General features: G+C 39.5%; 1 protein-coding gene across 1 annotated transcript; it reads right to left on the bottom strand.

Annotated features, from left to right (window-relative positions):
- Positions 1–10,866: 10,866 nt before the first annotated feature.
- LOC109433050 (chorion protein S38-like) lies at positions 10,867–12,185 on the bottom strand. Its single transcript, XM_019709429.3, has 2 exons — positions 12,171–12,185; positions 10,867–12,106 (listed from the first exon to the last, which is right to left on the bottom strand). Exons 1-2 carry the CDS (start codon positions 12,183–12,185, stop codon positions 11,006–11,008), a joined length of 1,116 nt encoding a protein of 371 aa, XP_019564974.3. The 3' UTR covers positions 10,867–11,005.
- Between the last annotated feature and the right edge of the window lie 5,511 nt (positions 12,186–17,696).

Here is a 17,696-nt window from a genome sequence, read left to right as displayed (position 1 = left end):
TTCGTCGGTCTTCTTCTTATTTTTGTAGAAATAGTTTTTCTTAGGTGGTGCGATAACTGGTACAGGCACCCTACTGACATACAGAGGATACTCAAAATAACTGGGGCAGGTAAAATTTTCACTTTTCAAAAAATGTTCAACTCGCTGTAACTTTTTCAAAAGGGCATCAAATATTCTCAAATTTTGACTGTAAGTTCATTAACTAGTTGTGTATCAGAGTGTTTTAATTTGGAAAAGATCGGGCTATTCTATACAAAGCTAGAAAGATTCTGGAAAAAGGTATAATTATCCGGTAGTCAACTTTGAGCTGTTATATCTCCGGATTCAATGAACCGAATGCAATGAAATTTTGATCATTCATGACTAATATAATGAACTTTGAAAAACTGTTGACTTAATTTGAAATTTTTAATAAGAAAAAAAGTTATAGCGATTTCATTTATTCTATGTTTTTTAGTAAATTTATCTATTTTTCATATGCATCCCATTACTTTTTCAATTTAATGCCGGCTATTTGGTTGCTTTCCTTTAAAACATAAAAATATATTCAAGTCAATTAGAGGGAATTAAAATGAACTATAAATACTATCTTCAATTTTGAAAGGATGATACAATTTTGGATAAATTGGTGTTATATTAGAAAAATAATCTAATCGTTATGATTTTCTTTCGTGTAAAGAATTTAAAGTTTAGTCAAAAGTTTTTAATAACTCATTATATAAGTCATAAATGATTAAAATTTCATTGCATTCGGTTCATTGAATCCGGAGATATAACAGCTCAAAGTTGGCTATCGAATAATTATGCCTTTTCTAGAACCTTTATAACTTCGAGAAGAATAGTCCGATCTTTTCCAAATTTTGACCAGTGATACACAACTAACTAGTTGATGAAACTTACAGTAAAAATTTGAGAATATTTGATGCCCTATTCGAAAAGTTACAGTTAGTTGAACATTTTTTAAAAAGTGAAAATTTTACCTGTCCCAGTTATTTTGAGTACAGTGACCCCACAACTTATGAATCGGAAAATATGACCACAGTTTATGGATCACTCCATTTGATCAACATGGTGATTCATAAATAGTGTACAAAAATTAAGGTGATTCATCGGTGTGGGGTCACTGTATCCCCTGTAGCAGAGAATTGTCGGATGAACGAGACACTTGCGTACTCTTCAACTCGTGAATAATCAATAGGGTCCTAAAATTAATAACGAAATCTCGCTTTCTTTGAATAGTACGATCAAGCACGGTATTCTAATCGGAATTGTACTTTACTCGAAGCGAAACTAAGCAGCTGAACGGACTTCGTGAAAATAGTTCCACTCGTGTTTATCCCCGCTCTTCTTATTACACCCTCTACCTAAAGCAATGTTAAACAGCAAGCACGAAAGACCATCACCCTGCCGTAATCCATTGTGAGATTCGAAGGGACTCGAGAGTGTCCCTGATACTCGAACTACGCACATCACTCGATCCATCGTCGCCTTGATCAATCGTATTGGCTTTCAAGGGCAAAACAAAACATACTGTTACCCATCTTTGTTTCGGTAGCGCAACTACCGAACTGATGATGTTTACCTTTTTTTACATACCTATCAACATAATCTGTTGGGGGAATTATTTTATTTTTCCTACTTACAACCCACATCCGACAGTTTTTTTAAGTGGAAATGGTAGAACTTTCAATTCCCTCGGCCGCACGTACATTAGTTTTGCATTTTGTTCCACCATTTCCGTGAAAAATGAGATCCGGCTTGTGCAAGTGAGGAGTTGAGGTTAGAATTGTAGGATATTCGAGGTTAGATTTGCTATCCACTTCGCCTGAACGATTTTCAGACCCATAAATATCGTACTTCTAATTAGTTTTCACTGCCGTAAAAAATACTGTTATGCTCAGAATAAACAGTTATACCTTCGGATCACACTCATTTACTCGTAAATCTCAATCTGACTGTAAAAATAATGAATTTCTTTCCAATGTTTTGAAACCCCGAACGAATTTGACATTGCTTTCGGGAAGCATCATCACGACGACGACAACACTCCCAAGCGGTCGAATCGTCGTTTTGGGGGCGAATTAATGATGATTAACCTGGGCTTGTTAGGGGAATATCTGTAAGTAAAAAGAAAATCGCGTTAAGTACTGTTCCTTTGAATTCCACTAAGAATTTGCATCCTTTGACAGATACGTATTTCGACCTCAACTATAAGGTCGTCTTCAGTGTTTTGTATTTGAGTCGAGTCAAGTACAAGACACTGAAGACGACCTTACAGTTGAGGTCGAAATACGTATCTGTCAAAGGATGCAAATTCTTAGTGGATTCAAAGGAACAATACTTAACGCGATTTTCTTTTTACTTACAATCGTATTAGTTTATGCGGGAAACCGTATACGTGCATAATCTACCATAGCTGCTCCTGATCGATTGTATCATACGCCGATTTAAAATCGATCAACAAGTGATGCGTGGGCACGTTGTAATCGGTGAAAGACGGCGGCATTAAATTTTTGAGAGAGTATCTTATAGGCAGCGCTCAGTAGTGTGATCGCGCGGGTGTTAGGCTATTCGACCGAAGGTCATTAGGCCGAATGGTCACTAAGCCGAATGGGCATTGGGTCTTCTTCTTGTCATCACGTCCTCACTAAGACAAAGCCTGCTTCTCAGTTTCAGTGTTCTATGAGTATTCACACAATTATTCACTGAGAGCTTCCTCTGCCAATGGCCATTGCGTATATGTGTATCGAAGTTACTTTATGTCCAAGAAAAAATTCCTGGATCGACCGGGAATTGAACCCGTCAAACATGGTTATGCTGAATATGTAAAACTTATATATATTTAAAAACAATGGTTTCCCGTTGCTTGACTGCTTTTTTATAGTGGCATTGCTTCTGTAATGTATGGCATCTACAAGTAATTCAGCTTATTTTTCGTTCTATCCATTATCACAGTATCCGATCATTAATGTTCAATCTACTGATATTTTACCCATGAATTTTTCCTTCTCTTAAACATAGGCTGTCCTTTCTAATATCATTGCTAAGAAAGTTTTTGGCGCTGAAACTGCCCAGGTAACCAATAAGCATTTAAATAAGCAGTATTTCAACTATAAAACTGCATTATATCTGCTTGCTGCTGTATCATAGCAGTTTGACTGCTGAATTGCCCTATATTAGCAATTTAAATGCTGCTTAAAACCTGACAGCTGTTATGGAGCATTTCGAATGCACGATATTTTTTGGATAATAAGCATCCTAACTGCTACTTTATTGCCATAAAACTGCTAAGAGAGATGATCAATGCTAAAACTGCTACACATTTCAACTTTTCTATTCATGTGCCACGACTATAGGAACCATTGTCATTCAGATGTCCTATCATTGATTGGTAGCAATGAAGCAAATCAATGAGAGCACAAATGTTTTCCAAATAAATCCCATGGAATAAGAAACCAATTATGCCATCGTGTATTATGTGGATGGTTTAATTATCAGCGCTTGTCCGAGCCGTTTTCTGGGCACAGCAAAATAACTGCCGGTGTGGTACTCAAGCCTTTAATAGATCAAAAAATCATCGCACATTATGTGCTCATTTATAGTGCATCCTGTAGCGCGGTTCAGCACCATCATCAACCAGAGGATTGTGGGATCGAATCCCAATTTCAGTGGGCTCAGCAAAAAGCAACTGCAAAAATAAACAACAGCCTCAAAGTTGCACAGGAGAATGTGAGTAGAAATAGAAAGGGAAGAATATGAAGCGACTGAAATGCGCAGGGGAAAATATTTTTGTTTATGTTCGATTTTTTGGGGTTAGGAAAGATAAGCATTTAATCAGCCGTATATTGGACCAAAACCTGCTTTTAATTAGCACTTATGGCGCATATACCGCATATTAGCATTTAATGACCTGCAGTAAAGGCGCATATAGTGCTAAATAAATGCTATTTTAACTGCTTATTGGTTACCTGGGTGCTGATGTTCGATTTTTTCCTTCTTTGAAATAAAAGCTGTTTTTTTCCAGTTTCGTTGTTGAAAAAGTTTTAAATATTTAGACAAACAAACAACACCCCCAACCCCGAACTATGAATACAATTGCTCATTGCTGTTTACGAAATGTTAGTGTAAAATCAAAAAAAGGTATCATTGACCGCTAAAAACCCCTCCCAGCGACAATTTCTAGCTACGCCACTGATTCAGCCTAATGGTCTTCGGCCTAATGACCAGGCTTGGCATTGGTCGCGAGATTCACAAGTATGCCACGGTTTTGCTTGTATCGACCTTCGCAGGCAACCACGATGTTAGCAACCATAGATCGCATACGCTAATGGAAAACTCGTAACCAAAAAACCATTGTTGACCGTTACGATTAGTTTGTTAGCTTGACCGTCATAGACTCCGACCTTCAGTTAATTAACCGTCTCTCACGGCTCATTCAGGTCCTCGAACAATCTGCAATTAGGTACCAGAACCAGCTACCAGAAGAAAATTTAGTACAATACCACTTTTGTTGGCTGAGAAATAGACCTAGACCTTACCATACTCTTGTCGTTTATGCAATCCGAATTGTGTTATCGTCTCCTCCATCATCCGCACATTGCTTGGTGTAGAGCTGCAATTGGTACAGGTTGGTTGAATTACTTGCAGAGATTTTTTTGTAAATTCCGTTTCCGTTTTATTCTAGTGAAAGAACCTCTGGATATATAAGGACCGATGACATTACCCTGTTGATATCGACCAGCCAAACGTTCCTGGATATCGGCGGATCATAAGCTGGCGAGTTTAGTTTGACAGGTTTCCTCCAAACGACAGGATTCCATCTGATGAGTTCTTTCTAGGACTACTGTAGTAACAGGTGTCGGACGAATCACAGATTTGAATACATTTTATTTTGGATTTTGACTGCATGTTCATCCCCAACCCTCGGCTCAAACCGTCCAGGTACTGCCGAGAAAATTCGACAGTATCCCAGAGGAATGAAGTGAACAATAGTGAACCAAAATGTGTCTATGTAAATAAATATTTGGTGCAAAGTTTTTTGTTTGATAATTTTTTTTGCATTTATGAGAAAATTTATAAGCCGCTGCGGTCTCTCGTGTGGTTTTATATATGTGAGTGTTAGGACCAGGGAAAGTATCATCAATACCTTTTCTATTGGGAAGATTCAAAGAGCTAAACAGTAGAATAGATTGATTTTACATAAAAATGGAAAGAACAGTTTGTTCCCACTGTGGCCCGCAGTTAACCTGTATTAAACGATATTTCATAACTAAACTGGACCAATAACTCAATAGTCTTCACTACTCGTGAAAACTAATCCTCAGTGGTGAGAATTCGAAGCGGCCAAATCATTTGGATAAACACAGTAGTTTTGCAACTGCTGCATTGACCTTCATGACCGTCGATTTGGTAATCGATGACGGTCGTTGTTAAAAAAAACTTCATTGAAGTTTTCTATGGTTACTCGAACCTTTCGTTCGATGGACGTTCGCATCCCGAAAAGCTCCTGAGCAACGGCGTAGGCGATTTGATGAGCCTATTGCGATTACGAGAATGTGAATGCGGAAGAATGTTTTCTGTTGCGTGAAAGTGATTACCAACGGTGACCAATGCCAAGCCTGCTAATGACCCTGCATCGATCACGCGATAGTTACCGCAATCCAACTTGTCGCCCTTTTTGTAGATGGGACACACGATACCTTCCATCCATTCCTTCGGTAGGGTAAGAAATCAAACTTTGAACTAGTCAAATTGTAATCTTAATTTGAACCATTTCGAAATTCATTAAAACGACGTACTTTTTAGGCAAATATTGTCCCGAAAAAGACGTTAAACAGCTTTCCGTAATATAAACTGATAACATGGACTTTAAAAGCATTGAAAAAAGCGTTTTTGTCATGTAAAACAGGCAATTGAAAAATCAATGTGATTTCATCCATTTCCTCCCAGAGAAAGCACATTTTCGGTGCACTCGTACAGCTCATGCATTGTATCATACGCAATATGTGAATACGTCAAATGAATGCTTATTTATCGTAGAATCGACCAACCGAATAATATTCCACATTATTTGTCATAAAATGATCAAATTTAAGTAATTCTTACTTGGAGAATGTTATCTTAAGTTGAACCATTTGTAATCTAAATTTGAACTAGTAAGCGGGGGGCGAGCTTCCAGTGTTGGCCTGCAGACTGCGCTAGTGGTTGTTTTGTTTACTCTGGGGGATGAAAAAATCCAAATTTAGTTTCCAAGTTCCTGAAGGTTTTAGAACATTCTTAGTTGAAATTCCGCTGCCTAATGAAAAATAGTTATGGGAATTAGCAGATCCATGTGATTTTCCATTGTTCAACACAAAATTGGCTGTTGTGGGAGATGCTCGAGCTGCTGCCGCCAGTAGTTCAAATTAAGATTGAAATTGGTTCAAATTATGATTACGATGGTTCAAATTAAGATTAAAATCATTGTTGACGAATAGGGTAAATGTACCAATAGTGGTGCTATTAGTAGCTTCTTGTATTAAAATAATTGAATAAAATTGATAATACCATAAAATAAAAAGTATCAAAACGTTAATCGGTAGATTTTCACTTAAATTTGCTAGGAAAAATGTAAAAACCATTGTTTATTTCTGTTTTTGATAATATATCACTTGCACCAACTATAGGTACACGGTTCCTATTATGGAGGTAAAATTTAACATTGGTTCCTATAGTGGCGCATCCCATTGAATTCTTATGGGACCCACCACTATAGGAACACTACCACCACTATAGGTGCAAAGGAGCAAAAAAATTAAGGAAAATAATTGTTTAAAATAGGTTTTTCGGCAAATCCTGACTACAAAACTGAATTTATGTTATTAATTAGGTATGATGCATCTGTTAAAAATGCCATTTGCAGGCTTTTTGGTCGATATAGTGCTAAATTGCCACTTCCGCCACTATTGGTACTACCTCCACTAAGGGAGCTTTTACCCTAATCGAATTTTTCAATGAAATTCAGTGCAAATACAAACTTTTTACCACTTTTTTTTATTCCTGTTCGGGTCTGTCACTGCGACCAGTTTTTAGATCTACCGTCTACCCCCGTTGGTTTGACCTCATCTAATCTGAACACTTTTTAATTTGACCCCCTCTAATCTGCACATGGTTCAAACTAAAAATGGTTCAAACGTCATTCTGCTTATGGAACGGGGTGAAATGGAACGCAAAATCAAAACAAAACAGCAAAAAGGGTTACCATCAGTGTGTTTTTCGATGCCCACAGGGTTACTAGAAGTTCAAATTAGAAAATGAACCCCGTTGGTTTGCATGAGGTGTCGTTCAAACCAACGGGGGTAGACGGTATTGTGACATTACCCGTATCCTTAGTGTAGTGCATGTCGCCTTACTCAATTGCCATTGAAGGGCAATAAAGTATCGATTTTGATACAGTTTTTGTTTTGCTTTCTTATGTCGAATTCGTTTATTCCTGACGGTGCACTGCACCGGTGTAGCAATTGACACCGAAAAAACGAACGGTTTCGGTGCAATTTGTTGACAGCTTATGATGGTATTAGTAAGAGCGCGTGAGCGCGTCAATGAAAATAATAAATAAAGGATATCAAAAATAAACATAATCAATGTTTTCATGATTTCCGTGATGAACAAAATTATTTTTATTTTTTACTTTCTATATACAATTGAACAATTTTAAAAGTTTTCAGTAATCCTCTTGTACATGATAAGCTTGTATTGATAAATATTACTTGAAAATTGTTATCCAATGTTTTAACACTCCTACATTATTTATCTTCTTCAAATTCTTGTAATATCATGATTTTTCGATTAAAAGCAACTTTTTAGAATTTAACAATTTCCGTTGCCCAATAAAAAAATATGCTAACATACAATTGTAAACGATCTACGTGCACAAATTTAACCCTTCAGTGCGCGCGCTGTTGTAAAAAGTACAACACTACCAAAAAACCTCGCTTTTGGTATACAGCGCGAGCGCTGTGCAGTTTCGGTTGCTTGATGGCGCGTCCTGGAAGGTTAACACAAAAAATGTTAAAGGCTGTTCAATAGAAAACGTTTAACTACAACGTAAAAAGGACCATCCTTTAGTGATATTTTTTTGACTTTTAATGTAATTCAAAAATTCAATATTTGTTGTAAGAAAAAAAAAATAGAATTTACGGTTTTTGAAACTGTTTGTATCTACAAAATTTTACCTCAGTAATATTTCAGTCCAATTTGAATAAACAGATTTTTATTTTATTCTGGGCTTATCAAATCTTTATTACGTAATTTTTTTTTCATACATTACATACATTTTTCACCATGCGACAGAAAATTCTAATGATTAAAATCATTAAATTAATCCACATATTTGCGATAATCAAAAAAAAAAAAAAAGTGATGGAAAAAATATACTCTTTGAAATTTCATGTTACCGATAAATTTTTGAGATTCCTCAGAAGTTGAAAGACGTGATAATCATCGATCAAGCTTAAATAATTTTTAAACGCACAGATTTGCTGTTTGGAAATTAAAACATCTCAAAATAAACGAATATCCAGGAAAACTGTTTACCTAATGCCGAAGAGAAAATCATCATTACTACCAAAACAAAGTCACGATACAAGTTCAGCGATATGCATGTATATTGGTAAAACTAGCTTTGTACCTGCTACACCGCGCTCAAACTGGGTGTAGCATTTTCTTGCACCGGTGCCAATCGGGTGTCAAAACAGAACAGTACCTGCGAATAAACGAACGGTTTCGGTGCAAGTTTGCTACACCCGGTGGCAAAGCGGTGCAGGCGGTGCAAATAAACGAATTCGACATTAGAAATTTCTTTCTTATAGAAAACGAAACAAGATCACTGATAATTGGCCATGTATCGGAAACCTAGCATCACCCTTGTTTACCGCTAAATTCTCCCCAGTAAAAGAGCCGGGTTTTAACATTAGCAGCAATACCATTCCAATAATGGACATGTGTTCAGTAATAAGGATTCTAGTATGTTCCTTGCGTACTAGCACTTTCCAGTCTTCGAAGAGTTAGTACATACATGGATCCCTAACCCAATTTAATTTCCTTTGCATTGAGTTTACCCTCAGATGGTGAGGTTTTTAACTATATGCAAAGTAAAGTTGATAAACTTAGTTTTATTCAAAGACTGGAAGTCATCACAACACCAGTAGCAAGGACTAAATACTATAATGCCTATAATTATCAGAACACATATTCCTAAATTGAAAAATAGGACGACACTAGATTCCGGTTTGGTAGATCTAACACCGCAACGCAACCCAAAAAAGGCGATCTACCAACGCTACGGGCTCCGTTAAAGATTGAGCATCTTTTAAACCCCCTCAACCATTCATCCCTCAGCACGGGTCGCCTGACACCTTGGATTGGGGTTACCTGTTTGGTGGACTTTTACCCCCGGAACAGGTGGTCCGTAGTGCTATTCTAAGCCGGCAGCTACACGGGCACTACTTAACCTACCACTTAACAGCAAGCTTATACCCGTGGCTTTCATGTACATACGATTTTGCCGTAGTAAATTATTTCCATGTGGGAGAAAAAATCACTCAAAGTTGGCGCTACTTCGAAAAGCCGCAATTTGGTTCAAATTTTGATTACCTACCCTAATACTTCCTCCTCCCAAATCTTGGTTATGACCCAGTGTGTAGTGCTCTCACCAGTGTTTTCCACCGTATTTCAGTAGCTGGCTTGGTAGTTGATCTGCTCCAGCGGCTTTGTTGTTTTTCAATCGGCCAACCTCCTCCTCAATCTCTGGGAGGTTAGAAGCCGGAAGTCTTTCGTCCGGCGCACGCACTCCCACATGTGTCAATACGCCACGTTCAGTACTTGCAACGTCGCTGCAGCCACCTCTCGATCACCTCACGCTCGCTCGTAAGAAGATTCTCGTGATAGGGCACATGCCGCCTTGGGGCAGAAAGCCTTTGCGCGAGTGGTTCAGCTTCTTGTAAAACTTCCGTGTGTCCTTAGCGCGGTACAGCTCTTCCATGGCTTCGCGAACTCGATCTTCCTGCTGGCACTTCTTCCTCCGGAAGACTCGAGTTCTGCCAGTACCATGCCTGTCTATAACGCGCCTTATTTGCTGTAGTGCAGTGTTGCAACATTCTCGCCCATGCTGCATTCTTCTCGTTTTTCAGCTGTTCACATTCGCCGTCGTACCAGTCGTTTCTATGATTCGGAGGTGCAAAGCCTAGTGCTGCAGCCAGTACTACCTATGGCGGATCGGATGTCCCTCCAGCCATCTTCAAGTGTAGCTGCGCCAAGCTGCTCTTCCGTTGGTAAGGCCACTGCTAGCTACTGCGCCTAGTCTTGAGCCACTTCTACGCTACGCAGCTGCTCGATGCCGCTACGCGGCTGCCACCCGATCACACGTTGTCGCATCTTGCCCAACACTATAAATCCTGTTCCCAGTTAATTGGTGGTGCCACAGCTTTGGTAACAGGTAGCGCGCTTTACCACACTTTCTGTCAAGTCCAACAAAGTTCCTGCAACAACGCCATGATGTCAAAGTTGCGGGGATGTAATTCGCCGTAGATTATCCTGTCACATCCTGCGAAACCAAGTGACTTGCAATTCCATGTTCCTAGTTTCCAACCATAGTCCGTTTTTCGTCGCGTGAGTCTTTGCCGATTGTATCGAGTCGTATTTTCTCCTATGTTATTCGTAATGGGGTAGCCACCCATAGGTTTATTGGGCCAACGCCAACATTCCTGTCTTGCCGGAGACTTAAACACAATCGACTTCGCTCAAATTCGAATTTTAGGGGGTAAGACCTTGCATTTTTTTCGAATTTTATGTGTTTGCCATCCCAATGCTCAGTAAAAAAAACAACCATAATTAGTTTACATTAACATTTATTACACTAGAAAATTTCACAGTTACTATCTTCCTAGTCAACTTATTATCTATTTCCATTTATACACTTAAGTTGTACTAGTGTTGAGCATCAGACAAGAATAAGATCAACTGCTATTCAGTGATCGCAAATTGTTCCACCCACAGAACCCGCTGCAAAGTGGGCACCAGCACCGTAATGTCCACCTGCTGCAAAATGTCCTTCTGAACCATAATAACCAGAAGCTCCATAATGCCCTAGGGAACTTCCTCCGTAGTGACCTCCACTGGAATACCCATAGGCACTACTGGCATGTAGATGTGACCCATGGGACTGATGCACACCATGATTAGAAACGGTTATATGTCCAGTGGTAGCCAGGATTGGGGTATGTGCTGCGATCACTGGAGTGGACACTATTGGGGTACTAACGATCGGAGTGCTTACAACAGGAGTGTATTGTTTGTGTGTGATGACCACGGGCTTGGTCACGACCACAGGTTTTGTTACTACAACAGGAGTTGGCACTTTCACTGGCACAGGATACGGATGTGGCACTGGAACCTGTACATGTTTTGTTACCGGATATGGAACGGCCACTGGTACGGGACGATCAATAGGAAACGGTACCGGCTTCTTCACGTACACAGGGTAGGGAACTGGTTTGGGTATAGTAATGGGGACAGGGATGGTCTTCTTGATGAACACGGGGTACGGTTTCGGCACAGGCACTGGAATGTGTTCTTTAATAGTGGCGGTGTAAAATGGCTTCGCAAAACCATAACTTCCGTGGTATCCATTGTGGAATCCACCATGGCCGGCGTATCCTCCACCATACGCTCCACCGTACCCTCCGCCATATCCTCCACCGTACCCTCCGCCATATCCACCACCGTATCCTCCGCCGTAACCGCCACCATATCCGTAACCAAAACCAGCACCATGGTATCCACCATCATATCCGTGGCCATGTCCATACAATCCTCCGTAGCCTCCACCGTAGCTAAGACCAACACTTTTCCCAACTAATCCAGCCGAGTGACTTCCATAGATACCTCCCGAAAACCCGAGTCCGCCTCCGTAACCTAACGAGAGATGCCTTTTTGAAGTCTTCTTTTCGCCTTCCAAAATCGATCCTTCGTTGTTCTGAGCCTGGACGGTTGTATCCGAATTCTGTTGTTCAATACGGTTTTCCCCAAGAACGGCTACCACGCTTAGCGTTACTAACAGGAACAATATCTAGAACACACGAACGATGTATCACTTAGTTGATCAAATTCTATACTTTACACTGTATTCTCACCGTTAAGCCCTTCATGTTACACGATAGATTCCACAAACGCCTAATCCCGCTGAATCAGTATCACACAATCTGCTGATAGGTTTGATACTGCCGGTGAACTCCCGATCTGTCCTCACCTTTATACCTTCTCGTAAGTAAATCGCGTACCTGATACGCGTGTCTCCTAATCTCCTAACGCGCGCGCCCGGCTAGGGAGCATAAGTTTCCGAGTCTTGTCAGGTAACTTCCACGCATTAGATCATAACACATGTCAAGCAGCCGGTTATCACACTGCACCGGCACTCGGCAGGTTGGGCAGAGCAGATCGAGATAGAATTTGCATATAATTACATCAATCAATCCATCATGATGGACACGTTGGCGAAAGATCTTCTGCGGACTGAGGAGCGGGGGACACAAACGCGACTAAATAAAAGTTTATCATAATCATGTCTGCGCCAATGCGTGCAGTTCTTTGCATTAGGGATGTCTGCTAGAAGAAATATCATGACAATTACCTGATATTATTTTTTTATAGATTTTCAGCGGGTCTTAATTTCAGTGTCTTGTATTCAGTAACGATTTTGCAGCTTTTGAACACCCCTAGTATATGTTCAAATGACCTGGCTCGACCGAGATGCACCACAGTCGATCTTGGTCACCCTGCCGTGGATAATTTCTTCAGGGGAGGCCAGGCATGATCGAGAAATAATCGGTCGTCACTTGCACTTTTAACGCACCTCTCGCCAGATATGCGAGGAATGCAACTTTGCATGCTCGCGTTCAGAAGGATGTGAACAGTTTTCCGCTATGCAGCGTGGACTATTTACCTACTGATCGATATGTGCACCACGCTGTTGGTACGATACGACGGTTATGATGTGAACGACCACCGATCGCGATCAGGCTCACGCATGACTTGCGGCGGAGGAAGGGCAGCTCACTTTACATGACATGATAATGTGGATATCACAAGACTGTTCGTACCCTTTGATATAGGCTTACAAACCCAGACATGTAGCAGACTAAGACATCATCGAATACGGTACGCTACGTATCGATTATGTAAGAGCGATAATTGAGCATAATTTGTTTCACTCGCGGAACATTAGCCTGGCGATATCTTGTTTGTCTAGTCTAGTAGGTTTTTGATGCAAATGAAGCTCGGTGAAATGCTTGATATGAGGTGTAAGTTCTAAGCTTCGCTTTCATTTTGACTCACCAAAAGTGATAGTTTAATTATACATCGCGATAGTTGCGGCTGTGGCTATTGAAATTGATCTAAATAACACTCATTATTCAATTATGTTGTCAGACTATTTATTCAGCAGGGACATGTTACTTATAAGTTTATTGCCTTTCTTCGAGCAATTTTTCATCAACAGCGATGCAAATTCTCATTACTGGTTCGCCAATTGTATCGTAATAACCAGTATATGTTTTTTTTCTATTGGTGAGTTGCGTAGCATTAATCTTTAATTAATAAGTAGGTTTCACCATCGGGATTTTCAATCTCAGTAATGATTCATATTGTCACAAGGAACGGGCAACGTGGGAAAATTCCATGATAAATATGGGGCTGTTCATAAACCACGTAGACCAAAATTTGGCCATTTCAAACCCCCCCTCTCCCCTCGTAGACTTTTGTCCATACACAAATTTTGAAATTTGTGTGGAGCGTAGACTTTAGCCAGCCCCCCCCCCCCCTCCCCCCAAAAAAATCTACGTGGTTCATGAACGACCCCTATTTGTGCACACTACCCAAGTAATTACGCTGCTTAAGCTGTAATTCACACATAAATACGGAGCAAATAAAGCAAGCATTACTTTGTACCTATCTTCTATCTATCTATAAAAATCAAAATGGAATGGTGTTTGTATGTCACGAATAGGCTCGGGAACAGGCCAACAGATTTACACCATTCCTTCAGTGTTCCATTCGTTCAGGGTTCCGACATGTTCGTACGAAAAAAATAATTTGGAAAATCGACCGTGAACGCATCGAAAACAAGAAAGTTTGAAATTCCATTTTTCAGGGCATTTTTCTACAGTAGGCAAGCAGAACGATGTTTGCCGGAACAGCTAGTCTATATAAATAGAGGTATGTTTCGTTTTTGTAACTAACCGTTTTTGTCACTATCCGATTTCTTCAACATTTCATTCCGTTTTTGTCAACACTAAAGTTTTTGTCAAATTTGTTCCCTCGAATACTCGTGTTATTTATTTTCATTTTCATTTTCATTTTGCAGCATTTGGTGGGGCAATGAGAGCGCAAGTCAGTCCAAAGCCGATGATAAGGAGGGGTAATGGCTGAATAGTCTTTGCTGACCACATAAACGCCATGGGGTAGGAAAAGGGTATTTTGGTGTGGGATTAGGGTGTTGGTACAGACTTGCCAATATCAATGCTATTCAGATACAAAATAATTTTCGCATACCTTCTAAAACCAAAAAAAAAACAAAAATCCACAAAATGTGCGGCTCCGTGGTCGTGTGGCTAGGGTCACCAAGCTCTTAGTCGCATCGTGCTGAGGAGCGCGGGTTCGATTCCCGCCGCAGCTGTCAGGAAAAGTTTTCGGCTGTGCCACTGGGCGTTGCATGGTAGTCCGTTGTCTAGTGTCGTGCTTCCTTCAAAGAGCGAAAAGCTCACTGGAAGCATTGAACGTGTCCGTGTCTTTTTTTAAAAAAAAAAAAAAAAAAAAAGTCATAGAAATGAAAAGCGCCCGATTGTTTATTTTGTCAATTATAACAAACGGAAACTTCTACCCTCTCCGACTCCCCAGTAACCCCGGAAAAAATGTCCCTTCAGTTCTGAAAAATATATTATTCCCAATAGGGTCCTAAAATTAAAGACGAAATCTCGCTTATATTGAATAATACGATCAAGCATGGTATTCTAATCGGAATTGTACTTTACTCGAACTTGAAAAACAAAGGAATAATAAGAAAATTTGAAATGAGTAAAATGGTAAATAGTTCTACTTTGACATTTGAGGTCAACCTTGTGTGACTGAGCTCAACATTTTTCGCACTGGGATTTCAAAATTGTTCCTATCTGACATACACGGTGAAAAAAAATCGCTCAAAGTATGTCCCGCATAGATTTTTACAATTCAGTAACAAATTTTGAAAACGACGTATAATCAATGGTGTAGCATTGATTATACGTCGTTTTCAAAATTTGTTACTGAATTCATGTTATCGTACATATCATACGCATTCAATTCACTGAATAATAATGATAAAGATAATCATAGCTCTACGATTGAATAATGCTGGTTGTAAAATTGCAACTATTCAATACTTTTCCGGGATCATAGTACAAAAGATTATGATACGTCTAATGATAAATATATGATTGTTAATAATCTTTTTTTCTTCATAAACGAGAAAATATATCACTTTTTTACACTGATAGAGTGAAAATTCCTCAAGACTGCCCTAAGCGAGAGTCGGGAAGCATTTGCTTTGGTTTCCCACATATAAGAAAGCTCAATATAATTCCTTTTAGAGGTCGAAATTGAGAAATTTTCTATGAGGCATCAGCATTTGTTACCGGGGACGCAGGACGGGACGAGAAGTCACGTATTATCCTTGCCGCCGATTGGTGCAGAATGGGAAACTCCATCAGGATCTCCATGCACCATGCCGTAGGAGGAATCTTATTTCAATGCATTTTCTAGGACACTACACATCGGCGGCACAATAGGTGATCACTATACGTAGTTGCAATGTTCGCAGTCGGCGTACTCATTGGTTAACAACTGAACTATCTTACCTGCATATCTTGATATCGGATATTGCAGCTACTTTCACATGATTGCCTTTGAATAACCCGCGAGCACCATGTGGATATAGTCCACAAGCAACGCGCGAAGGAAAATGGAAATTCCAGCACCAGTCACCATCAGTTCGAATCGCGATCGCGGCCCTCAAAGTTAAAAAAAAAAGTCTATCAGCACAAAAACAAACACAACCTGACGTTACGAACCTCGACCTCGCTTTGACAGCAGTGGAAACTGCAGGGGTGTATTTTTTCAAAGTCGATTAAGTAGAGTTTTGAAATATTTCATATTTGTTTTTATTATTCGGTGAATCGTCAAATAAATGATAAAGTGATTGTAACACGAATAATTTAGCAAAATTTTTGTTCGTGAAAAAGCCATTTTTGAATGGTAACTATACTTAACAACCCATTCGGTCTATCATTCAAATTCCGAATATGATAACTCTAATCATTGATATGATTCACGTTTATAATATTGTATGATTCATTTTATGTTACCCCGTATAATCAAAAAACGATACGCTTAATCACAACTTTATGATACCGTTTTATTCGGGGTGTTATAAACTAGGGACGAGACAAAAGGCTAAAAAAATAAAAATTATATATTTTCAACTACGGTTAATAGAAACGTCAAAAAATGAGTAAATATGTACTCTTGAACCATATATTGTGGTTTGAAACAAGAATCCCGATAGGACTTTAGGAGCCTATTAAAGTTAATAAACAATACATTACAAGGTTCGAATTCCCATAGAATAAGATCATTCATTCGCACTACAACACCATAGGAGATAATATCACATTGGCTGATTGCAGTACAAATGCGAAAAATCTACCTTTTCCCCCTATCCGCAACCCGGGGACGCGCCCTGTTGGATTTCGAAAGCCTTGGAAAATATTAAAAACCTTCAATGGCATTCCCATACACTAACCCACATTGCCCATTCAGGGGTCTGACTGGGCCTCATTACCCTCCCGCAGTTTGTAATATTCTCACTATAAACTTGGAATTATATTTTCCCGGCACATTTCCCGGCAATTTTCTCGAAATCCATACGTGAAACCTAACGTCGGACGTAGTGCGCTGGACAGCGGACCTGGCTCTCTAGCCAGCGCACTGTGCCCGACATACGTCCGACACACGGTTTAGGAGAAAAATCGATTTTCGCGTGTCAAAAATTCCGATTTTCAACTGCACGAACAATATAATCCAACCTAAAGTGTCTCGAGTATACCAAAGTGGCGAATCCATGTCGTTTTGACAGGTCTCCTGCTCGATTAGAGCGTTGGCATGCCATTCGGTTTTCAGTCAATAACTTTTTCCACATGCCTTATATATAATATATATATAGATCGCTTTGCGGTCTCCAGAGGGTTTGTTTCTCGTAAAATTTCCAACAGAAATCATTCATCGATATATTTTTCGGGGTTAGGGGCAACCTGTGGCGATTTTTCTTTGAAAAAGTGATTTTCCCCATAGTAAATAGGGTCCTAAAATTAAAGACGAAATCTCGCTTATATTGAATAATACGATCAAGCATGGTATTCTAATCGGAAGTGTACTTTACTCGAACTTGAAAAACAAAGGAATAATGAGAAAATTCAAAATGAAAAAAAAATCGTAAATAGTTCTACTTTGACATTTGAGGTCAACCTTGTGTGACTGAGCTCGACATTCTTCGCACTGGGATTTCAAAAATGTTCCTATCTGACATACACGGTGAAAAAAAAATCACTCAAAGTACAGTCATGACCCGC

The sequence above is a fragment of the Aedes albopictus genome, chromosome 2 (genome assembly GCF_035046485.1).
Source record: "Aedes albopictus strain Foshan chromosome 2, AalbF5, whole genome shotgun sequence".
NCBI lineage: Eukaryota > Metazoa > Arthropoda > Insecta > Diptera > Culicidae > Aedes > Aedes albopictus.
This window is presented reverse-complemented; position numbering and strand designations above follow the sequence as displayed.